Raw genomic sequence first — 26,307 nt, 5'->3', positions numbered from 1 at the left:
TGTGTATCTGTCGAACACTGAGATGTCACACCTAATTAGCATATGATTCGTAAGCATAGTTTCGTAAAATCACAATTTTTCTGCTGTTTTAACTTTGTAGTTGGTCATGTGATATAAAGGTTATCACCTGATATCACTTATTCATAGAGCTGGTTGAAATTCCAAAATACTAGCCATAATTCCTATCAACCAGTTTGACGCATAAATGATATCAGCTGATAACCTCATATTTTCGTTTGAATTTGTGTTAAATATTTTACTCAATTAAAAATTTTTCATGCAAAAAAATTATGTTGATTTTTTTTTTAATTTAGGCGTAAGGAAATTTGTATAAAATTTTATAGTATTAATATATTCTATTTTTTAAGATACATCCAATAGATCTTATTTTTGTTTCCTTATGACAGTGTGGTTTATTACCATACATACAATAGCTTGTTTTTCAGATAAGTTTTAACGGTATTAGTTTATTTATACTGAACTGTCGTTGGGGACTATTGTTGTATTACCATATGGGTGTATGCTATTATAATAATGAACAATCCCATACATTGTATAGTCATGAATAGGTGCTTTTTCTATCACTGTTGGATCTTATGTATAATATGAGGTTATTACGAGGATACCTTAAAGTATGCACAAAGACAGTACAGCTGGAGTATCGACCGATGCGCAGCAGAGGTCGATGTGAGGTGTACTGTCTGAGTGCATACTTTGAGGTATCCTCGTAATAACCTTATTATTATACATTGTTGCCTTCCAAGGATACACTATGGGAATTCCGAAATCCAAAAAGTTTAGAACAGAATATGCGAACTTCTTTGTGTGGAGGCTAGGTCAAACCCCGATGGCAGCCATGTTTGTTTTTATTATTAGAGGACGCTTATGCACATAATCATTCCATATTTGGAATTAACATTTCCTAATATGGTTGAATGAAAATACCCTGTAAAATACCGCAAAATTACAGCACGCTGTAACTTGTGGTGTTACGATGACAGTGTATAATAATGTGAAAGATAGGGATCAAACTTCTGCCACAAAAATTTTCATTTTTATAATTTAATGTAAAAATGCCTATCATGCACAGTGAAGTAATCTTATCTGTTACCCAGGACAGTTTACATTATATTTTTCTGATCTGCAACTGTTACAATGATATGACAGGTTATTCCACTGAACAGACCAGCACAAAGTTTTATCCTTATGAAAACATCTGATTCAATTTGGTAGACCCACCTAAAAATCATCTGACCTCTGTGGAATGATTTTATTAAAACTTAATTAAGGATGAATGTGGCTATCTAATATGAGGAAAAGTCACTGCAGTTTCTGAATATTTTGCTAAGCAAAAGATAATGAACGATGAAGAGCAATTAAAAAGAGGGTGCTTGAACTTGTTTCCAAGGTAACAATGATTTCCCCCAAAGCAGTAATTCCGTTTCTGATATATACTGGACAGGAACTATCGGTATATTGTTGACAGTGAACCATCTATTTATACTGCAACTCCAGTGTTTGTATGTGTTGTGTGTTTTTGTCTGTTAACTGTGTTAGTCCATCTTGAAACTGACACGAATGATTACAGGTGTGCAACTGGAGAGGCCTGGCAGGAGATTATGCTGGCTTGTAGATCTGGGCGTCCATGTGCTCCATATCCTGCCAATCACAATCCTGGAAATAACTGTGGTTCAGACTTCACCTATGTATTTTTTGTGTCATTTGTGTTTCTGATGGCATTTTTGGTAAGTGTTGGTTCTACAGGACATTCTGGACAGGGTGTCAAGCGGGATGGGATCAGTGTGGTTTCTCTACTCACCAAGCAATCTTGCTCTTTTTTTCCTGACTCATGCCAAACTCTTGACTTCTAGGCAGTCTTCCTTTACAGCTTTCTCACCATCAAGTCACACCATGGATTTTCCTGCAGCCAGGGACAAAATTGCCTGTTTCTTGATGATCTCCTTAAACTTTAAAAATGTTCTGGAATAAAAAGCATTTAATCAACACAAAACTTCTTCAAATTCAAATCTGGTAATTAAAATGTGGTGACAAAAACAGAAGATTTAGGAAACAGACAGTTTTGATTTTATTTCTACATATCACACTAATCATGCAGACTCATCTACATTGCACTATACTGATGCTAGCATGACTTTCTCTCCACGATTCTTCTGCACCCTGTCCCACATCATATAGGTGTTGTACCGGCGAGGCATGGCAAGAAATTATGTTAGCATGTGCCTCTGGCCAAGACTGTGCACCAACGACTGGTATGGGAGCTGGCAATTGTGGCTCTAACTTTTCTTACTTGTACTTCGTAAGCTTTTTCTTCATGAGCTCATTTCTGGTAAGTGGTGTTATTTCCATTAACTCAATCCATCTCAATCCCAATCATGGGTTTTCTTTCATTTCCGTAATCTTGCTAACTTTAGATCTGTTCACCTTATATTGCACTTTTGGGGATGGATTTGTAAATGCATGTTGAGTAATTGTTAAATTATAGGTGTTTTATTTACAGCAGATTTACAATTTTAATTCAAAAATATTATCTATGCAATACAAATAAGTATATATTAAAGTTGTACTATTAATAAATCTAAAAAGAAGTTATTCTGCAAAATATTTTGATTAAAGCATTAAACATTTTTATCACAAAGACATTTTTTCTATACTCCCCACATTCAAGTTAGTTCCAAAATTTTATTCTTTACAGGAAAGCTTTTTCTGTAAATTTATTTGTATAACTGTTAAAAAAAAAAGCATTGCAGGTCAATTTGTTTTCCTAAAATGATGCACACATTTTTCCATTCAGATTCACTATTAGTTATTCCCATATTTTCCATTCAGATCCCATTCCATGGATAATTATAATATAACCCATTGCAGATTAGTTAAACATCTAGTTTCTCAGATTGCATATAAACAGCTTATGATTGTTAAATAACATGAACTAAAATATAACGTTTAGTTATACAATAGTACAACTTTTATTTTTATAAATTGAAAACTATCTAATTTTCTTTTGAATGCTAATTGATTTTGTAGTTTTGCATTGTTATTAACATGTAATTATGAAAAATATTTCTGTACAGATCTAATTTAGCCTATATTATATTATATCTATACATCTATAGAATAATGTCTTACAAATTTTTGTTAAAGTTTAAATTCATTGAATCTCTTAAAATGTTATTACTTGTCTGCCATTGTTATTAATTTATTACTATAGAAAAATTCTAATCATAACTATAATTAATTTGTCTCCTAGTTTTTTAATTTAGTTTTTAATTCTATCATCATTCTTTCTAGAAATAGAAACTGAAGCCTATTAGCAGAAACAAATAATTTTCAGGTCCCTATTGTGGATTCTTGATTACTGGTTTCTGAAAATGTGAAAACAATACTTTCATTGTTTATTTCAAAATTGATCAAATATTTAGAAATATCGTAATTATATATTGCGTAATAATAATATATAATAATTTGTTTGTATTTACTCAACTAATATTGTGCTAAAGTATGAAAAACTGAAATCTGATGAGATGAGAAATCCATCATTCCCACACAACATGTGCGTAAAACACTTTGTTCATTTAGGACCAAAAGTACTACATTTTTGATCAAAATTGTTGAATGAAATATGGAAAATTATATTTTTTAATTTTGTATTCAGTGTTCAGCATTATTAAAGCTAGTGATTTCGGTAAACATACTTAAAATCCTGCTGAACTAAGTATTGAAAGCAAATATGGTACAGAATTTGGAATACTGTCGATACTTTTTGTTTGGATGTAATTCATGATGAAATGCGTGTTCATTCATTAAATTTGCTGGATGTATTCACTTCTCTAGATGTTGAATCTCTTTGTTGCTGTTATCATGGATAATTTCGATTACCTAACTAGAGATGCTTCCATATTGGGAGCTCATCATCTTGATGAATATGTACGTGTTTGGTCAGATTATGACCCAGCAGCCAAGTAAGTCACATTTTCAACATTTTTAGCACCTTTTCAGCACATTTGTGAAGAACATTTGCTGTAAAATCTGTATTAGAAGCCTCTGCTTCTATTAAAATGGTAAAATGCAACAGAAGGGATGCGGCTTCTATTAGAGCATCTACACATGTAAGAAATGACAAATATTTGTTTCTCAATTATTTAAAAAGAGTGGGTGCGTCTTCTATTAGAGATGTGGCTTCTAGTACAGATTTAACATTACATGATTAACCCTGTTGGTACCAAAGTCGATCAGCTCTATTCCACACAAAATGTTATGAAAATTTCTATGTTTTTTGTTTAAAAATTTGAAGCAATGTCGGGTTTTGTTTGTTTGCCTTAAAATTGAAATTGAATTCAGTGAAAATTACATGTGAACAAGTTTACCCAAATTTGAGTGTGAACAAACATTTGGCTCTCAACAGGTTAACAAGTTCAACTTTTCAGTCCCGTAACATGTTAAATTTGTTGACTCATAAATACAGTTATTGTAATGCAGCATCTTACAAGTTATTGGTGCAATCATCGTAGTGTAGTGTCTTGTATGCATTTTTGTTGACAGATTTGTTTTATTACAATGTTTGATACCATACTTTTGTTTTTTTTATCAGGGGCAGGATTCCATACACTGATATGTATGAGATGTTGCGTAACATGACACCACCTGTAGGATTTGGTCGAAAATGTCCTTATAAAGTAGCATACAAGGTATATAAATATCAAATAAGTTTGTCCTTTGAAATGTCAAATATGCTTACCCTTTAAAAAACCAAACATGCTTACCCTTTAAAAAACCAAACATGCTTACCCTTTAAAAAACCAAACATGCTTACCCTTTAAAAAACCAAACATGCTTACCCTTTAAAAAACCAAACATGCTTACCCTTTAAAATACCAAACATGCTTACCTTTTAAAATACCAAACATGCTTACCCTTTAAAATACCAAACATGCTTACCCTTTAAAATACCAAACATGCTTACCCTTTAAAATACCAAACATGCTTACCCTTTAAAAAACCAAACATGCTTACCCTTTAAAATACCAAACATGCTTACCCTTTAAAAAACAAACATGCTTACCCTTTAAAATATCAAACATGCTTACCCTTTAAAAACCAAACATGCTTACCCTTTAAAATATCAAACATGCTTACCCTTTAAAAACCAAACATGCTTACCCTTTAAAATACCAAACATGCTTACCCTTTAAAATACCAAACATGCTTACCCTTTAAAAACCAAACATGCTTACCCTTTAAAATACCAAACATGCTTACCCTTTAAAATACCAAACATGCTTACCCTTTAAAATACCAAACATGCTTACCCTTTAAAATACCAAACATGCTACCCTTTAAAATACCAAACACGCTTACTCTTTCAAAAACCAAACATGCTTACCCTTTAAAATACCAAACATGCTTACCCTTAAAAAACCAAACATGCTTACCCTTTAAAATACCAAACATGCTTACCCTTTAAAAAACCAAACATGCTTACCCTTAAAAAACCAAACATGCTTACCCTTTAAAATACCAAACATGCTTACCCTTTAAAATACCAAACACGCTTACCCTTTAAAATACCAAACATGCTTACTCTTTAAAAAACCAAACATGCTTACCCTTTAAAATACCAAACATGCTTACCCTTTAAAATACCAAACATGCTTACCCTTTAAAAAACCAAACATGCTTACCCTTTAAAATACCAAACACGAATACCCTTTAAAATACCAAACATGCTTACCCTTTAAAAAACCAAACATGCTTACCCTTTAAAATACCAAACATGCTTACCCTTTAAAATACCAAACACGAATACTCTTTAAAATACCAAACATGCTTACCCTTTAAAAAACCAAACATGCTTGCCCTTTAAAAAACCAAACATGAATACCCTTTAAAATATCAAACACACTTACCCTTTAAAATACCAAACACATTTACCCTTTAAAATACCAAACATGCTTACCCTTTAAAAAACCAAACATGCTTACCTTTTAAAAAACCAAACATGCTTACCCTGTAAAATACCAAACATGCTTACCCTTTAAGAAACCAAACACGAATACCCTTTAAAATATCAAAAACTCTTACCCTTTAAGAAACAAAACATTCTTACTCTTTAAAAAACCAAACATGCTTACCCATTAAAAAACCAAACATGCTTACCCTTTAAAATACCAAACATGCTTACCCTTTAAAATACCAAACATGCTTACCCTTTAAAAAACCAAACATGCTTACCCTTTAAAAAACCAAACATGCTTACCCTTTAAAAAATCAAACATGCTTACCCTTTAAAAAACCAAACACGAATACCCTTTAAAATACCAAACACACTTACCCTTTAAAATACCAAACACATTTACCCTTTAAAATACCAAACATGCTTACCCTTTAAAAAACCAAACATGCTACCCTTTAAAAAACCAAACATGCTTACCCTTTAAAATACCAAACACGCTTACCCTTTAAAATACCAAACACGCTTACCCTTTAAAATACCAAACATGCTTACCCTTTAAAATACCAAACATGCTTACCCTTTAAAATACCAAACATGCTTGCCCTTTAAAATACAAAACATGCTTGCCCTTTAAAAAAACCAAACATACTTACCCTTTAAAATACCAAACACGCTTACCCTTTAAAATACCAAACACGCTTACCCTTTAAAATACAAAACATGCTTACCCTTTAAAATACAAAACATGCTTACCCTTTAAAAAACCAAACATGCTTACTCTTTAAAAAACCAAACATGCTTACCCTTTAAAATACCAAACACGCTTACCCTTTAAAAAAACAAACATGCTTACCCTTTAAAATACCAAACATGCTTACCCTTTAAAAACCAAACATGCTTACCCTTTAAAATACCAAACATGCTTACTCTTTAAAAAACCAAACATGCTTACCCTTTAAAATACCAAACATGCTTACCCTTTAAAAAACCAAACATGCTTACCCTTTAAAATACCAAACATGCTTACCCTTTAAAAACCAAACATGCTTACCCTTTAAAATACCAAACATGCTTACCCTTTAAAATACCAAACATGCTTACCCTTTAAAAAACCAAACATGCTTACCCTTTAAAATACCAAACATGCTTACCCTTTAAAAACCAAACATGCTTACCCTTTAAAATACCAAACATGCTTACTCTTTAAAAAACCAAACATGCTTACCCTTTAAAATACCAAACATGCTTACCCTTTAAAATACCAAACATGCTTACCCTTTAAAAACCAAACATGCTTACCCTTTAAAATACCAAACATGCTTACCCTTTAAAATACAAAACACGCTTACCCTTTAAAATACCAAACATGCTTACCCTTTAAAATACCAAACATGCTTACCCTTTAAAAAACCAAACATGCTTACCCTTTAAAATACAAAACACGCTTACCCTTTAAAATACAAAACACGCTTACCCTTTAAAATACAAAACATGCTTACCCTTTAAAATACCAAACATGCTTACCCTTTAAAATACCAAACATGCTTACCCTTTAAAATACCAAACATGCTTACCCTTTAAAAACCAAACATGCTTACCCTTTAAAATACCAAACATGCTTACCCTTTAAAATACCAAACATGCTTACCCTTTAAAATACCAAACATGCTTACCCTTTAAAAAACCAAACATGCTTACCCTTTAAAATACCAAACATGCTTACCCTTTAAAATACAAAACACGCTTACCCTTTAAAATACAAAACATGCTTACCCTTTAAAATACAAAACATGCTTACCCTTTAAAATACCAAACACATTTACCCTTTAAAATACAAAACACACTTACCTTTTAAAATACAAAACACGCTTACCATTTAAAATACCAAATACACTTACCAATCATGCTTACCCTTTAAAATATCAACATACAAACATCAAATACACTTACCTTACACTATAATTCAAAGTTAGTATACTGTACTGCATTATTTAACTTAACAATTACCTTTTGTTTTTCTGATACTAATCATATATAATCAGGTTTGTATATGAATATGTATTTTTTGCCAGAATAATAAAAACTAATGATACTTATTTCATCTTAGGGTTTCATATGTTCCATTAAAATAATAATTCATGCACAGATCAATTTCTCAGTATTTAACAATACCCCGGTATTGTTCAGAGATTTGATTAGAAAGTGATTCAACTGTTTCAAGTCTATGAAAATAAGAACTTTATCTCTTAGCTTTAAATTTGTGTATGTTTTTTTGCAGCGGTTAATACGTATGAATATGCCAGTGGCAGAAGACAAAACAGTACATTTTACAACAACCTTAAGTGCATTGATACGTACTGCACTTAATATCAAAATAACCAAAGGTGAGTGAAAATATTTCTATATGCAAAGTAGTATATACTTAGTGTTTTAAATTATGTGTTTGGCTTTGTCATATAGATTCGATGTCATGATAGAGTACTAGATTTATCACAAAGAGTCAGGTTTATCAAATCACTGTGTGTCATTTTTAAGGAATTGCGTATAGCATATAGTGTGTACGATGTGCATCAAATCTAACTGAAAAATACAGTTTTTATTCATTATTATCTTCCTGCATATAATTTTGTTTGTGTTTTCCAGTTGCTGAACAAGATCAGGCAGATGAAGAACTGCGACGTGCAATCAAGAACTTTTGGCCCCACCTATCTAACACAAAATTAAATTTATTAGTACCCCAAAATAGTGGTAAGTTTTACAAAAAGACAGTAATGATATCAAAAACCATGATGAAATCAAACTGAATCAAACTAATAGTCTTGATGTGCTGGCGCAAAAAATGTTCCAAGAAGTGCATCTGCTAATTATTATGAAAATCTAAAACGCTATTTTAGTAAAAAAACAATGTAACAGTTACTGATATCATTCAAACTGATGTATATATGACCAGCAAAAAACCAATTTTTATACCCTGTCCAGACGAAGGCTCATAGATTTGGTTCCTTCTGTCTGTTCTGTCTATTTGTGTCACATCATAACTCCAAAACTTTGATTTGAACAACAAAATTCTTGGACAACTTGTCTAGTGTAATGTGCAGCAGCTCTTTACACAATTTTTAGATAAAAACATAATTTTTGTGCAAAAATAGACTGACAGTGATGTTCTTGGCAATACATTGACCAATTTTATTCGAACTTCAGATATAGGTAATAAACAATACATTCCATATGTTGATAGGCACAATTTCACAATAAATGTTTTTTAAGGATCTCATTTGAGGTCAAAAGTTAAACTTGTAATCAGCATTCAGGAAGTTTTGGAAATTCAATACAATTCAGTGGCTTGATGACACTAAGTTGCTGAAGTCACAACTGGATCCACAAAACTGCTCTGTGATATGTGATAATTGACTATAAACTTCTGATGTGGATATTCTGCAAATACCGTAGTGGTTACATTTATTACTTTACATTTGAAAGGCTTTTAAACACAATTTTACTGACAGTATAACAATAGATTGTACAGGGCTATGTAAATGATTTGTTTGAAATAAATTAAAAACTTGTTTTTTCTATATTTTTTTTTATTTCAGAATTAGTTTATCCCAACTTATCAGTAGGAAAGATATATGCTTCTTTATTAATCTATGAAACGTGGAGAGAGTACAAAGCAAAATTATCCAAGAATATTCATGCAAGATCGGTAAGTATAGTGAGAAATTGGGAAAAAACATGTAAAAAGTTGTCTTACAATGAAATGGGTTTATGAAAACAATTCTAGAATCCTGTGTGAGGAATCCTGTCCTTGTATTCAGTTGTGTTTTTGAAGAGGGAGATTTAAAAAATTTGCAGTATTATTAATATTGTCTTGTTTGTTTGTTTGTTTCTATCATAATGAACATTTATTGAAGAAAACATAATTTGTGTATAACAATAAAAGTTTTTTAATGACTGAATTTCTGTGCAAATGTGTGACAGTATGTTTCAAAGAAGTAGAATGTGTGTGTAATTTGCTTTTTGTTGAAATAACTTGCTCCACATTGCAAGTCTAAATGGTATTTTTATAGTGATGAACCAGGTTTAATATCTAGAAAATCTTCTTTTTAATACTGATGTATCACATAAATACTTTTATGTTTGTACATTTTCAACTATAAGGGGTCAGTATAATCAATATGTGAAACTACCGGTATCAACCACATGTTGGCACACATATCATCCTAGTGTCTTTCATACTTAGTATAGTAAGATTTTCTTTTTGATGCTGAATATCACAGTGTTTATTTTTTCTATATATACACTGACCTATTACTCTATAATCTTTATCTCTTTCTGTTTCTTGTCAGCAAACATTTATTCTTACAACTCTCTCTCTTTCTCTCTATGCACATTTATTCACAGTTGTACTCTTGAATACTGACTGGATCTGTGATCTAACAGTCAGAACAATTCTTATATTATTATTTTTTTCAATTTTAATTTTTTTTAAACGTTTTCAAATAAAATATTTCTCAATTATTACATTACATTATATACTAGTAATATGAATTAGTAAACATTCTACAATACTATCCTGAATTATTTTATAGTTACTCAATATCATTAGAAAATTTTCTTCTTTATGCTAGGGAAGACAACAGGTCTGAATTACTCATAAAATTATTAAAAATAAGGAGCAATTATTTGAATAAATCAGAGCTTTTCTAGTTTGACCACATTACACTTTCTATTAATACAACTATAAACAAATCCATCTGCATTTTCAAGTGTTCCCCTTCTGAGAGTTTGGACAGGATAACAGTGTGAGTAACTTGGGATCTTAAATACCCAGTTATCTCAATTTGACCACATATCCTTATTAAATTACAAATTATTTGCCACATAAACATCAGTGTGTACAGGATAATACATCATCAGTAGGTCTACAACCATACTTGAGGAATCTAGTAGAGCTAGACAATATTCATAGACAATTTTGCCATCATTTTTTAGAAACAAGATCAAGAAAAGATCGTTACTTACAGTGATACTGTAGTAAGTGAAATGCAACTAAGATGATTTGATTCCAATATTTATAAAAGAGAGCTTGATAACTCCATTTATATCCCTCCTTACTTAATACCAGTTTGAGGCAGTATGGAATGTCTAATGTGATTCATTCAGAAATTCCATCAGCTGTTCATTACCCTAGACTAATACTCCCCAATTTCCTTGAAATTGACACTTGTTTTGGCTAGTATAGATGCAGCCATACATCTAAGCTAGGCATGATACTATTCAGCTTTTACAGATAATTGGAAAAGCTGGAAATGCTGTGTTTAGAATTTGGAAAACAACCTAGTACAATTTTTTGTATCTTATCTATTAATCACACAAAAAAAAATACATTTTATACCAATTAAGCCAAGATAGTGCATGTACACTAATATTTATTCATTCAGTTTGTATAGTTGCATATATCCCTGTCTAACAACATTTTACTGACTTATTCTTCTGTCTTTAATTGTGTAAGAATATACAACTGAATGTCGGTTCTTGCTGTGCTGTACCAGCCACACGGGTCACATACACAGTATGGGACTCGTGTCTGATACATGCATTATGAACCACATCATACAGTCAGATTAATAATAAAAGTTTATATTTCTGCCATCATTTCTTAGACACAACTCGGCCAAGAAAAGTTTGTTACGTATAATGATACAATAATGCTACAAAGTAATAAGGTTAAAAGTATAATTAACTCTTTCTTAAATATAATATCTGGAATAAAACATCAAATATTTTAAGATTTTTACCATTATAGTTAATCCCCATACCTGAAATCTCCTTGTCATTGAGAGACTGTACTAATTTAATAATCATAATGTTCCAATCATTTTCATGTGACTAATACATTACAAGTTAATTTCAAATTTTGTGCTTCATTGTCGCTCCCTAAAAACTTGATTTGAAGATATACCATTTTTTATGGTTTACCAGGGTAGTTTGAAGGCCACACATTGTTTGATTAATCTGATCTGACAAAAATATGACTGGATGAAGAAATGTGACTGTGATCTAGATCATGTATGGTGTAATGTAGCCACTCATTTAAAGTTTCGTTATCAAATAATCAGGGCATCCGATGTTGTATTTTGAGCATGTTGTGGTAAAAAGTAAAGTAGGAGGCAAAAACAGACTGTAAATTTTGTCAGCTGCCTGCTTTTAATGACAACGCTGATTTGAACAAATTTGTTTCATAAGCTCAATTTGTTTGATCAACATAGTCGCACCATGTGAACTGGTCTACAACAAGACCTCTCATCTTAGTAAACAGATTGCGCATTCTGGTAACATCTTCATACCAAATTATATAATGATAATAACATTCATCCCATGAAATATTGTGCATGTATATTAAGCTATGCATTCATTCAACATATCAAAAACTCCCCTTCCCTTATTTCACAAATAATTTACGATTAACTAACCTCACAATGTTTGACTGAGATTGAAATTTATCTCATAAACATTTTTGAATTATATTTCTGCAATCATTTCTTAGATGCAACTGAGCCAAGAAAAGTTAGTGACATATAATGACACCCTAGTAAGTGCTAAGAAACTAAACAAACGATTAATTATTTACACTATAAGGTAGACAAATAATTAATTACTAATGTATTCTGTCCATGTACACAGATGATGGTATTCAAAGTTATAATTGTGTCATATTTATTCAATGCTGATCATTGATTCTCCTACCCTTGACCCTCCATCTCTTTCTCATTTTTACTGTTCAGAATTTTTTTTTATAAATTATCATTGTTAACCCTTTGAAAGCCACTTTTCACAAAATAAACTTGCCAAATAGACATTAGGCCAGACTTATTTTATTCCTTGTTTCGCGAGATTTTATAAAGCAATTTTTTTGAGGAGGGCGAAAAAAAATTAAATTAATTCTTTTTTTCCATTAGATTTGTGTGATTCTCAAAGAATTGTAAGTGCGATCATTGATCGGAAAGAAGAAATGAAATAAAATTTTATTCCATGTATAACCTTGTTTTTCATCTGCGCGAGACTTCTGTACTTTGATCATGATACTCACACGAAAATGCAACTTGGATTTGTTATGCGGCGGGCGGTAAAAAATGAAGATAAAAATAAATAATATTTTTTTAGCATTTTTTTGCGCTTACAAGTCGGCGGGCGCGAGAAATTACGCTGAAATGAAATTATATTTTTATTTCATTTTCGGCTCCTGTTCATTCGGCGGGTTCGCGAAACAAGGGATAATAAAAGTCTGGCCTTAGGTAAATTAAGTTTGGTCCCAAATTAACAAAACATATATAAAAAATGCATAAAATTGTTGCACCAAAATGTTAGCTACAAAGATGATGACGTTCAAAGGGTTAATTACTATGATTTACATATATGTTCAATCATACTATAGTTGTTACTCATACAAGTTGTGTAATTTTAAATATTGTGCTGTACAATTGTATCATAAGTTTGAACCAATGTAGCTTACCATTGCAGCATATTTTAAAAACATTTGCTTCAAGAGGTTTTAATTTCAATATTCTTTTGGGCATGTTCAGGTTTGAAATTCACTACTAGTAACTTGGTTGTGAATCGTTGAGATGTTCTTTCATTTTCATATGTGGTTTAGTTTAGCATACTGGAAACTAAGTGGTAATTAATGTATATTTAGTTGAATCGAGAAGAAAATGTGATCGAAAGGTGTTTGACATGCACTTATCCTGTTCTGCTCATTCACTTAGTCATACTAATTAAAACATGCATGTCCAAATAATACAAATTAACTTGTTCCTATGCTATATAATGCAATCCATCAAATATGTTCACCGCTCCTCCCTTTCTGTAACAGAAACAAAATAAACAAATTTTACTAACTTGGGTATGTATCTTATGCACAGTGTGTGATGGCTAACACAAGTGGGCTTGTGAAAAAAATGCTTGATATGGATGTCTTTTTAACATTTCTTTGTGACTTTTTCTTGCCTGGAAGTCTGGAGATATATTCAAACCTGTTTATGTGGAAAACTGGTTGTATGTTTAAGGTTTTTAATAAACTGCATGTATAGTGAATGCTAACAATTGTACCATTCCCATTTTTTATTCCCAGTTTTTGCAAGCAGCTATGAAGGTAACGGCCCTCAGCATGTTGGCTGATGTTGTATTAACTCTTTTTCTTTTGTGGTGGGATTGTGATTTTTTGATTTCACTTCTTTTGGAGTGTGTTTTTTTTTTACCAAGTACTATTAGTTTAAAACATTTATTAAATGTATTATTACCACACTTGTTACTGAAAGAACACATCATACACATATCATATCATGCAACAGTGTTGGTAAAAGCTGTTCTGTCATGACTAAACTAAACTGTTTCTGTGCCACCAGTAAAAGATAAAAGCCTAACTTGCATGTCATAAGCTGAGAAAAGTAGTATAAACGCTTTGTACTGAACTTGTAAAACTTTAATGAATTGTTTTTATGTTTAGTTATAAGCGCTTATAATTCTTCCCTCCCTGGCTCTTCCGTGTTAAGAAAATTAGGGAATGGAAAATCTAATATCAAAAAAAGGACACTCCCATCAGGCAGTTTTACCAGGTGACTTGTACCTAGAGCGCTATACAACCATCCCAAGTCCGACCTGAATTCTTATTTTACAGTAGCAATATGAATTAAAAACTATTAATGTATTTACAGATATTATCACATTATTTTCAATTTATGAGAGAATCACTCATCTAATGTGAATATGTTCATGACAATTCAGCTTTCCAACATTTAATTTAGGTCATTTTATATTCATTTTAGTAGCAGCACTTGTCAAGTCCCAAATAATTTAGATAAAACGTTTATTTTCAGTACTAGCACTATCAAACTCATTTTCAACTGAAGAGAGCATTTTATGTTGTCAACTTTGAGTTATACAAATTTGATAGCCAATTCTCTTGAAATTTGCACTCGAGGGAGCTTAGATTTTTGTTTTGTGTGTGTCGCATATTTGATAGTCTGAGTATGTTTGTATAGTTGGAAATAATTCTGTTTTCAACCCAAATTATTGATAGTTATAAACTGTTCACAGAAGAGATGACAGAGTACACTGGTAGTGAGTTATTATACATGCAGCAGTATATGTTGTAGATTACCTCAGAGTGTGACTTTTAAGATGACATTTGCTATTTACAATATAAATATTAATAATTAAGTAATTGATACCTTCTTTCTTGTCTAAAATTGTTTTATATTAATAATATTGTTTACAAACCCACATAAAAATGGTTACCAAACTACTTTTCGCACAAAAATATCTCAAATATGCATTTAAGCCATTTACTTTTGACTCAAAATATTGTGACATTATTGGACAAGTCTTATGAATCCCATTTATTTTTTATGAAAAAAAATACTTTAAAACGAATTTTTCATTTTTGCAGTCAGTTTTTCGGTTAAATAACCCAATATCAGACACATGCTCATTATCACGTAACGCACGTGAAACGAAACGAAACAAAATATATGTCTCACAGATGACTTTATTTGGTACCAATGGTAACTAATTGAGAGAAATTTACCATCCCCCAATGCAATTTTGCAAATTCTGGAAAACATGGGTTAAATATTAACTCAAAGTTCACTAGAAAATCAGTAATCAAATTTGCATAACTCAAACATTTATTCTTTTTAAACTGCTCAGAAAAACCTGAACATGTACGACTTCATTAAACATACCGGTACCTGAAAATGCATCAGTATTGAGTTTACTGTTTTCCAAGTGCTATAATTCTAGATTTCTACAATTATTTTTTCATAATCATCTTCTACAATACCTGTATTCACATATTCAAATGTAGATTATTTTATTTCTCCCAATTTGTGGCTTTTAACATTGCATCGTGTTTAAAATGAATACTGTGCAACATAAACAGCACCTGTAAAAATATTGTTTTCTTTAATTCACAAAATAACTCGCATGTGACTGCACTTAGTCATAATAAACAGAAAGCGTCAAAATACATTATGATCATTTTCGTAGAGACATAATAACGACTGAAATAAAGTAATCTACATTAGTATAAATGAACATGTATTACTTACACATGTAATTGTATTTTCTTTTCACACTATACTATCCACATATTTCCATTGCCATTCCATGAGTTACCTTGCTGTCGATTCCTTATCTTAGCATTTCCTCTAATGCTCTGACATATCTTCCATTCTCATTCAGACATTTTTCAATCTTACTTGAATCTATCGGGAGAAAACATCAAATATATTAAAAAATCAGGTGAAAACACATTTAACACAAGCTAAATTACGACTGATACTGAGTGCTACGAGACTGCAACATTTATAAAACGTGAAATTGACTAAACAAAGCACCAGTATTTATATAAATAGCTCCATCTGATTGGTTGAATGTAAACGTATGAAGTATAACCGTTGGCTTGTTGAATATTATGTGAAGATACTCTAATGCAAAACTGTGTTTGTATCTGTACTGTGTAACAGTATTATATAAAAAAAATTAAATGCAAAAATGTGTGTTTGCATGAAATTAGCTAGGATAAGATCAAATGTTTTGTGTGCGCGCCTGTATGGGTGTACAAGTCCATACAATCATAGACTGTTTGGTCTATTTATATTGCAATTTAACTCATGTAATGGCATACTTTTATGTTTCACTGCACCAATGTTTTCTTGTCATGTATTCACAACTAAAAGTACATTGTTTATACCTCAAACTACAGCAGGAAGACGGTGATGCCTCACCCAATGCCCTCCTTGTAAGTTCCCAATGCTGGCACTTTCCCAATTTCCAGGGTGTTTCTTTCCATGGAACCCTTCTAGATTTAAATGAATAACAATTAGAAATCAGGAATATGATATGAATTCCTATTCTGCCCTAGTCCTAGCATGTGCTTGCTCTTAGTTGTATAATCCTTTTTTCTAAAGTCACCGCATAGTTAATGTTGCATTCCTTGCTATCCATGGTCCCATGTATGTGTATGTGTACACAATTCCGTTGACAATTGTGTATATGTATGTAAGATACATATGTTTATATTATACTGTGATGTAATTTATTCAAATACCCCATTGTGACTGATCAGAATAACACATGCTCTATGCATCATAATTATGTGAAAGTAAATAAACAAAACAAAAAACTATTTGCAGTATGATATATAAATAGCAATAAGCCATCTGTCATTTAGATTCGATTCGATAACAATATTCCATATTCCAGCACGCTGACTCTTGTTCAAAAAACAGTGTCTATACAACACAAGCTCAGACAATGGTTTACTGCTTTGATATATACTTGTATATATAGTATGTATCGAACATTAATTAAAATAGACCTAGACAAATCCCCTAGCAAATCCCAAAGCACCAATTCCTATAATTAAGTTTTGTACAAGGTAATAAATACAATTTTTTCCCCATCCATGACTCTTATCCTAAGCATTCCTCTAGAACTTGATCATTTCCACGGTTCCTCACTTATCTCTTATGGAAAATACCTCCTTGAGCTCATCGTCAGCTTCATATGATGCTGTTACTTTGTGGAAAAAAAAGTTCACTGTTTTGACAAGGACAGGGGATGTATAAAAAAATTGTATTGGTGTAAACTGTATGTATGCATATTAAGAGTTATGTTATATTTTTTGTTTAAAGCTACCCCTCCCCTTGTGGTTCTACTAATGAAGTATTATTTACTTATTAATGTGATTGTTGTTGATTTTGTGGTTATTTTTAAAAGTGAATCCAAGAATACTTGAAAGCGATATTTTTCTCTGCTTGAATAGAATGCTTTCAAAAACATGGATAAAAATATTAAAAATTATTGTACTTTTGTAGAAACTTTTAAATTAGTCCAAGAAGAAACAATGAATTACTGCCTAATAGCGTTAAAAGAGATGTCATTTTTTTAGTGAAAGGGCCCATGGATTACAGCATTGGTGTGCCGCGTCATATCATGAAGAGTATCTACTTCACTTTGCACTTGATAGAACTCTGCATGTTTTAAATCTGCATGAATTTAGATAGATCTAATCTTCTTTCTAGCCCCCGCTGATTTACTGACTTTTGATTGGTTAATATGTTGTATTTCTTTGTAGCGGCCACCATCTTTATTCCGTCGCTTAATTGGTGCTGTTAGACATTCCAATACTAGCCTAAATCAATTAGAAGATGGCGAGAAAGACAAAGATAGACATAGTGTTAGTTCAGGATCTGATGGTGGTTTTAGTGAGTGGAATAGAAAAGAGAGTTTACCAGGATCTACACATAGGTAAGAATGTAGTTTTGATTCTCAGTACATAACATATTTAAACATTGTGTTGCATTATTTTGAAAATACTACAAAGTACTGTCATAGTGCCTGAAGACAGGACAATAAACATATCAACACAACGTCTTGCAATGTAGTAAATTATTTCTACATGTACTGCATTTGTCTACCTCAAACAATGCATATATATATGATCTGATGATTCATGACAACTTGTTAAAATTTGGTCTCAGAAAAACTTTGGCTAGACATTTTGTGAAAGGTTAAAATCATCAAAATGTACACACCAAATATATTGATATACAATACTGCATGATGATGGACCACTCCACTTTGTGCTGAAACACTAACTACAGGTGTTGATATTCACATATGTTCTGCTTCTATGATAAAATCATGTTGTGTACTATCATAACCATGGTAATACATTATTATAAACTGTTGCTATTATTTCTTATTATCATCAACACATTAATAATAAAAATGCTTTTTTCTAACTTTTTTTGAAGCCTTGATAAAGAACCACCACCCACAGAGCCACCTAATAATGATCGTCTTGGGTGGAGATCTCTTAGCATCTTTAGACGTAGTCGCAGTAAATCACCACGTCGTCCTACTAAGGAAGTCCCTGAGAGTTCTCAGGTAAGTGTACTACTATCTAGTAGATAGTTTTAGCAAAAGACGAGATGAATGTTTGATACCTGTAATTTAATGACCAAACAACATATTCTTTAATAATCTAGTAGCCATTTCGAAAAAAATTCATTGGGTTTGTGGGCTAAGAGTATAAATAGTTCAAGCCACAGTGGCAAATATTACATTGCTTTTTTAATCTTGGTTAATTTTCAATTTGTTTACGATATTTATCCGACTCATGTAACAAATTGAGATAAACTGCTATATACACTTATACGGTTTACTTTAGTATGACAATTGACAAATTTGTGATTCATCATAAGAGGGTAGTATTTGTAGCTAAATCTAAATCCAAACCTAGTAATAGACCCAGGAGAGTATCCCTATGCCTGGAAGGACCTAGGGTTCTATATTGTAGGAAATTGAAAATATTATACGAAAGGCCTGAGAATATTTCACATATACAAGTTGTTGCTAAAGGTACCATATAATCGAAAAATTGCATTAATTCTAAACTGCGTCAATAAAATGGTACTTATTTTCAATATGGAAATACCTACATTCTATAAATATTCAACACATGATTAAACATATTTCAACGTTTACACCCTGTTTATTTTATGGTATTAGCCATCTCATTTTATTCATAAATGTAGAAATAATGGGAAATAAATATTGTCATCACACTCACCTTGGCTCAACACCTCTGGTGTTCCCTCAAGTTGTCATCACAAAAATTGTGTGAGACTACTCCAAGATAAATCAATATTGCATATAAGAGAACGATTCTGCTTCACAAGGTTATATCACAATGGCTCCCATACAACTCACAAAATCCCACTGAAATGTGTGAGGGCATATCTGTGGGAGGCATTGTGTTTGGACATTGCATGGACGGCCTTGTGGTCATCTGCCTGTGATATGTGTTGAAACAGTTAGGTTATACAAAATGTAGTCTCCCATCATTCATTCAGTCAGTCCAATGTGAGCCTACCTTCCATATAGCCATCTAGGGAATGCAAACCTGTATATGCATCAATGGCATGCAAAAATGTTATCCCAGGCTAGTCATTACCATAATACAGCATGTTGAAAATAGTTGTTGCTAAAGGCCCCATGAAAAAGTTTTTCATGTACATTTGAAAATCGAATTTTTATATATTTTTGCTTAGCTGGTAAACTAGCAAATAAGTAAGAACATGACTTGCATTTTAAGTTATCATCAACCAATGTTTTTTTTTGCAAAACTGAAGCAACATTTTTTGTGGGGCCAGAAGCATACATTTTAAAATTGAATCCATAAAAATTGAGAAAGATAAAGGTGAAAATGAAAGTAGATTATTGAATCCTATCCTGCCTATCCTATTTCTACCATTGCTTGCTTTGATCACACTCCTATACCCTGCATGTTGTATTATTACCATTACGAATGCACGTTTTAATGGTCTAAGTTTTCACTGTACAGTATTGGTATTTAATCTGATTTATATTTGTTCATATCACTGTTTGTTCTCACTGGTTTTTATCATTTTAAACATGTCAGAGAGCCAGCGGATATGATGTATAAAGTTCATAATAGTTTTCTGTGGATAACTTAAGTATTTTTAAAGCAATGTTTAAAATTAATTAATGTTTAATTATCATGCAAAAAAATACTTGGTTATCCACATTACCTCCTTATTCATTTTAAAATTCAATGAGAATTGTCAATTCTGACAGCAAAGAAAAGATCTCAATACATTTCAATAAAATTCCCCAATTTCTCCACACAAACCAGTGTTGACAAATATGCTATATATTTCATTTTATAAAAGTTTGATTTTGCATGTTATATGTTTTTTTTCTCTCTCTATGTTGTCATTACTGTGTTTTGCATGTGATATATTGTTCTGCGTCTGTGGTACCATGATTATGCAATACATAGGATTCTTTGGTGGACGGCATCTCCTTACATTCCAACTTTGCTGAATCACATTCAGGGATAGACGGACCCTACCAATATTTTCCAGATGAGGTATACCCCATTCTAACATTTTATTTTTTACATTATTATTGCCTTCCCTAACGTCTACTGACCTCCTATTCCATGCCCTGTATCCTTTCAATGCTAATGTTTAGATTAGTAATAATGTCTTACATGAATAACAAATATCAGGGTATAATCGATCTATTTAAAAAGCATGTTTGAGTCATCCATCCTTTGCCTCAGTGGCTGCTGCCTTTCCTAGTTCTATCTTATCCAGAGAGCAACAACTTCAAAGGTGGCATTAATACTTAGTGTAGCCTAGTTTTCCTTCTTTAAAATGCTGTTAATTGCTTATCGTCCCATTGACGTGTATCCTTGCATACATACGGGACTATATGGGAGTAACAGAAGGTCAGAACAATCACAAAACTCGTTTATTGATTTCTGATCTTCAACCCATTATATGCTGCTATCTCTGTAGAATTATATGGTGGTGGGTTATTAAGGTTTACCTCAGCAACTTTAGGTAGATTATTTAAACGTTTATAACTTTATTATTGTATTGCATATGAATAAGAATTGTATTATTATTATTATTATAAAGTGTTGGTGCAAGTGCTGTGCCTGAAAGATGCAATCTATACTCGCATGAGGAATGTAGAATATCTTATATGAGCGATCAGTAACTTGTACGTCTGTTTTCTAATGTAGAGAGGATTTCTCATATATCATCCATTAGGGTACAAGTTTATAAGATTTAAATATAAAATTTATGTACATTATACTCTGATTATAGAAATGTTTTAACATCCTTTCAACTTGAGTGTATTACTCAAACTTTGTTTGACTACACACACACACACATATCAATTTGATTGACAAATTTATGCCACGCAAACAGTGTTTGATTGAACACACATCTGTTCGATTCTTTAAAGTTGAGTTTAATTACACTCATATCTGTTTGGTTGCCGATTCTTTAAAGTTGAGTTTAATTACACACATATCTGTTTGGTTGACAATTCTTTTCAAGTGGAGTTTAATTACACTCATATCTGTTTCTTGACAATTCTTTAAAGTTGAGTTTAATTACACTCATATCTGTTTGGTTGCCGATTCTTCAAAGTTGAGTTTAATTACACAAATATCTGTTTCTTGACAATTCTTTAAACTTGGGTTTAATTACACTCATATCTGTTTGGTTGCCGATTCTTCAAAGTTGAGTTTAATTACACACACACATATCTGTTTGGTTGACAATTCTTTAAAGTTGAGTTTAATTAAATACAAATCTGTTTGGTTGACAATTCTTCAAAGTTGAGTTTAATTACACTCGTATCTGTTTGGTTGACAATTCTTCAAAGTTGAGTTTAATTACACACACATCTGTTTGGTTGACAATTATTTTCAAGTTCAGTTTTTTCAGTTTGAATACACACTTACCTACACTGTATTTGGTTGACGTTTTGTTTTTAAAGTTGAGTATATTCCTCAGAGTTTGATTGTGTGCACACATCATTTGTTTGCTGGCTTGCGTAATTCTGCAGACTGACCTTTAGCATTATTTCTGATATCTATAACCTTCCTCCTTTATAGCCGGGCATTGAGCTGAGACAACGGGATCCAGAGAGTGGAGCCAGGGCAGACAGGGACAAATCTCAGGTAGTGTATAGCAATCATTTAATATATACCTGGTTTAGCATCACTTAAATTTCGTCAGTGGCATTGAATGGCCATTTTTGAAGCAAGATTAAAAGCTACTTTTCGCATGTAGATACTATAGGTAATAAATCTATTTTATAGATGTACTCATTGTATGTAACTTTTAACCCGATCTGCATAATTGTACATTGTACATTCAAGACAAGTTGTGAATATTGTATACCAGTTTGTAAATTTGTCAGTGATTCTTTGTATTTTTTTTTGTTTTTCTATGAATTATTGTATTTTACTTTTGTTTATTTTTAAATGTATTTTCATATTTTGATATGTATATTTAGATTAACAGAATTTCCTCATTAATATTTATACTTTTGTTCATACTCAAACAACAAGCAACCATACATTTTTGTACTTATTTTAATACTGATACTTAGGTCTGTAACACTTACTAATATACCAGCTGTATTCATTCCTTGTTCAAATAATGTTAAAAGTGTTCCAGGCAGCGTTCAGACAATGTTCCGTGTGTTCAATATAGTGTGCCAGCAGCAAAATGTTTTTTGAACCAGCATTAATGTGCAGAATGTCCCTAACAGTTTTTAACCGAGTTGGTTCCTGTGTCTATGCGGAATACATAAAATATTATTGACATCATACATGATTTATATTCAATAGTCTGTGAATCATCCCTTAGTTAGCTTTTCATATTTCTGGTAGTCGTGTGGGGTTTCATACATACAACATGGTTTCAAAATACTGAACACTGGAATGAATATAACTGTTATTTTTCTTACCTTACTGACATCTAACACTGAACAGTTTTCCTTAATTTATCTATTTAAAGCTTTTCTTCCTGCATGTTCTTTAACCATATGATCTTACCGGACCTGCTTTTTTACCTACTCCTCTATCTCTTTCATCTGCTCATGCTGTCACAGTTTCCCTTTTGGTGTGGTGTTTGTTTTCTCAGTCAGGGGGTTGCCACTCCTACTACCCATATAGAATTCACTACACCAGTCACAAGTTTGTGAACATAAAATAAAGATAAAATCAATAGATCAAGACAATTGTCCCCCTGTGATTGTATGTAACACCATTTGATTGAAACACATCCCTAATCCTTGCTAGGATGATCATTTGATATTAAACATTGCATTCCCCAATTTAAAATTTGGATTATTTCTGCTGTATAAAAATCAGCATGCTTACCATTCTGTTGCATGATTGTAAATTAGTACATGGCCATATTGGTAGGAGTGGTTAACAATTAACTTCCCTGCACTGTTCATTTAATCACATGCTAAATCATGGCTTTATTTTTTCACTACCATTTTCCATGCACACCTTGATCGGAGCAGACTATTGCAGGCAATGCTTACCATCATACCAATAAACACATGGGAAATTATGGGAAGACAAAGCTGACTACCAAAGAAATGAATTCTATTAACTATCAGTACATGAATTCTGTTGGGCATTTAGGCCCTGATCAAAATAGAACACAGGACACTAGCTCTAAACACACTCATGGTTACGGCTTGAGCTCCAAAAGTGGCCAAGTGGGAAAACCCAGCCTTTATGATGAGTTACATTATAACATGGGGGAGCGAAGAAGATCCAGTGTGTATTCTGAGTACTCTGAAGAAGGATATGAAATGCCTGATTATGACAGGCTTTTTCAGAAAGAGTCTTGGATCCAAAGAGAAAAGAGTGTCTATCATGGTAGTTTTAGGAATGAAAGGCAGAGAAAAATCAGTAGAGGTAGTCCAGAGCATAGACTTAGTCAAGATAGAATGAAATATGATGTTAGTTTAGATAGGAGAGGAGCAACTGCTCAACCATCTGGGCAGGACGAGTATGATGGTAAATATTGTACAGAACCTGGACCAGTAAGAAAGGTCAGTCAAGATATGACTGACTCTACTAGACGAATGGAAAACAGAAGTGCGAGTTGGGATAGGCTTGAAAGGAGGGCTAGTTTAGAAAAAGTGGATGGACGTCATAGTTTAGAAAGAATGGATGCAAGACGTAATCAAGACAGTATGTACCGAACATCCAGTCAAGATAGGTATGATAAAAGAATCAGTCAAGATAAATTAGATAGATCTAGTGTAGATCGATTAGATTGGTTAGATAGACAGATGGATCGGTCAGACAGACATAGTCAGGAAAAACTAGATAGAAAAAGCAGTCGAGATAAAAGATCTAGTCAGGAGCATATTGATAAAAGGTCCAGTCAGGAATTGTTTGATAGAAGTAGTCTAGAACGATTAGATAGAAGATCAAGTCAAGATAGATTGGATAAAAGGTGTAGTCAAGAACGTATAGATAGGATTAGTCAAGAAAGGTTGGATAGACCTGATAGAAGATCTAGTCAAGAAAGATTAGATGCTGCAGATAGAAGTAATCCACGTTTAACTCCAGTTGATGAAAGGCTGCTTGATGCTGATAACCGACGTCATAGGAGAGATAGTAGACATTCTGAAAGTTCTGGGAGTAGAAGGGGTTCCCGGGAAGATGTTAGTTATGACCATCCCAGAAGAAGTAGTCAGGGACCTCCAAGAGAGAAGACACATTATCGACAAAGCAGTCTAGAGCGAATAGAAGAAAAACTTGACACAACTGAAAATTTATCTGTAGATAGAAGATCTAGGGAGGGTAGTAAATACAGAGAGTATGACAAAGATTCTGAGAAAGATAGAAATTATTCTAAAAAGAAAGGGGAGTCACCAAGGGTGTCGGGTAGACAGAGAAAAAGTATTCAAATGACTGAATTAGAGACATTAAGGGAAGAGGAGAGGTACCAAGAACCAGATTCTAGTTCTTTAGATCAGGACAGTAGGGGTAGGAGCTCAAGCCGTAAATCTAAAAGTCTGCAGACAAAGGAGAGACTTGAACTTGAAAAGATTGAACTACGGGACCAACAACGGAAAAGGAATCCACCTTACACTACCAACACCAACAACAAGGTGAAATGGATTTAAGCAATCATCAGTTACTAGTACTTTGGTTTTTGACATTTTTGTTTGATGTGATTTAATTATTTTGATATTTGTGTTACTTTATATTAAACATCCAGTGTTTTATGCACCCTTTTGACGTATTTTTTGTTTCGTGTGATATTTGATTTGTTTTAAAGTATTACATATTTTAACCATCAATTTTTTTCATTATAGTTATTCTAATTTTGATTATTTAAATTTTCTATTCTCCAAGCATCTAGAAGTGATCACGCACTCTTCTAGTCATGCATTGCTTTGTTGTTGTAATCAACCACTTTATGTTCACTATTCATGTTCATTTCCATCTCATCATCATGTGCGCCTCTCACCCACTCGTACAGCTTCCTCACCCTCGATTATCCAGAAAACTGTGCTTGCACATGTCAAAACGAAGCAAGCAGTCACATACATCACATGTTTCTGTGCCAACATTCGCTGTCACTGTGCAATTAAACAGTTGTCAATAGTGCCATTATTATTTCCCATTGTACAGTTTCAAGATGAAACAAATATGGCCCAAATGTTGTATGCTCTAGGTGGGACCAGCAGCTACTTTTAATAGAGCAATTTTTGCCCTGATGTTTCATAATTGTGAAACATCTTCATATATTTTTACAAGACAATATTGCTTGAATGTAACATAATCTTGGCAAGATAAGCAGCTAGTCTAACCAAAAAGTATTTCTAATGCTGTATTATTTGAAGACATGCCACCGTTATATATAACTCATGGGCAAATGTTGGCACATTAAGCATCC

At 32.4% G+C, this 26,307-nt stretch overlaps 1 protein-coding gene across 1 annotated transcript in view; it reads left to right on the top strand.

Moving 5' to 3' along the window:
- Positions 1–26,307, top strand: part of LOC100373523 (voltage-dependent calcium channel type A subunit alpha-1-like) — a 90,553-nt gene that overhangs the window by 57,141 nt on the left and 7,105 nt on the right. The window contains exons 31-42 of the mRNA XM_085492202.1: positions 1,589–1,745; positions 3,853–3,980; positions 4,610–4,706; positions 8,250–8,355; positions 8,615–8,719; positions 9,565–9,674; positions 16,737–16,772; positions 18,111–18,283; positions 18,793–18,925; positions 20,844–20,933; positions 22,482–22,547; positions 23,906–25,516. Coding sequence (XP_085348328.1) covers positions 1,589–1,745; positions 3,853–3,980; positions 4,610–4,706; positions 8,250–8,355; positions 8,615–8,719; positions 9,565–9,674; positions 16,737–16,772; positions 18,111–18,283; positions 18,793–18,925; positions 20,844–20,933; positions 22,482–22,547; positions 23,906–25,516 — 2,812 coding nt within the window. The remainder of the gene's footprint in view (positions 1–1,588; positions 1,746–3,852; positions 3,981–4,609; positions 4,707–8,249; positions 8,356–8,614; positions 8,720–9,564; positions 9,675–16,736; positions 16,773–18,110; positions 18,284–18,792; positions 18,926–20,843; positions 20,934–22,481; positions 22,548–23,905; positions 25,517–26,307) is intronic.

The sequence above is a fragment of the Saccoglossus kowalevskii genome, chromosome 17 (assembly GCF_978046115.1).
Source record: "Saccoglossus kowalevskii chromosome 17, keSacKowa6.1, whole genome shotgun sequence".
Classification (NCBI taxonomy): domain Eukaryota; kingdom Metazoa; phylum Hemichordata; class Enteropneusta; family Harrimaniidae; genus Saccoglossus; species Saccoglossus kowalevskii.
Note: the sequence above shows the minus strand (reverse complement) of the source record. Positions and strands in the feature narration are given on the sequence as shown.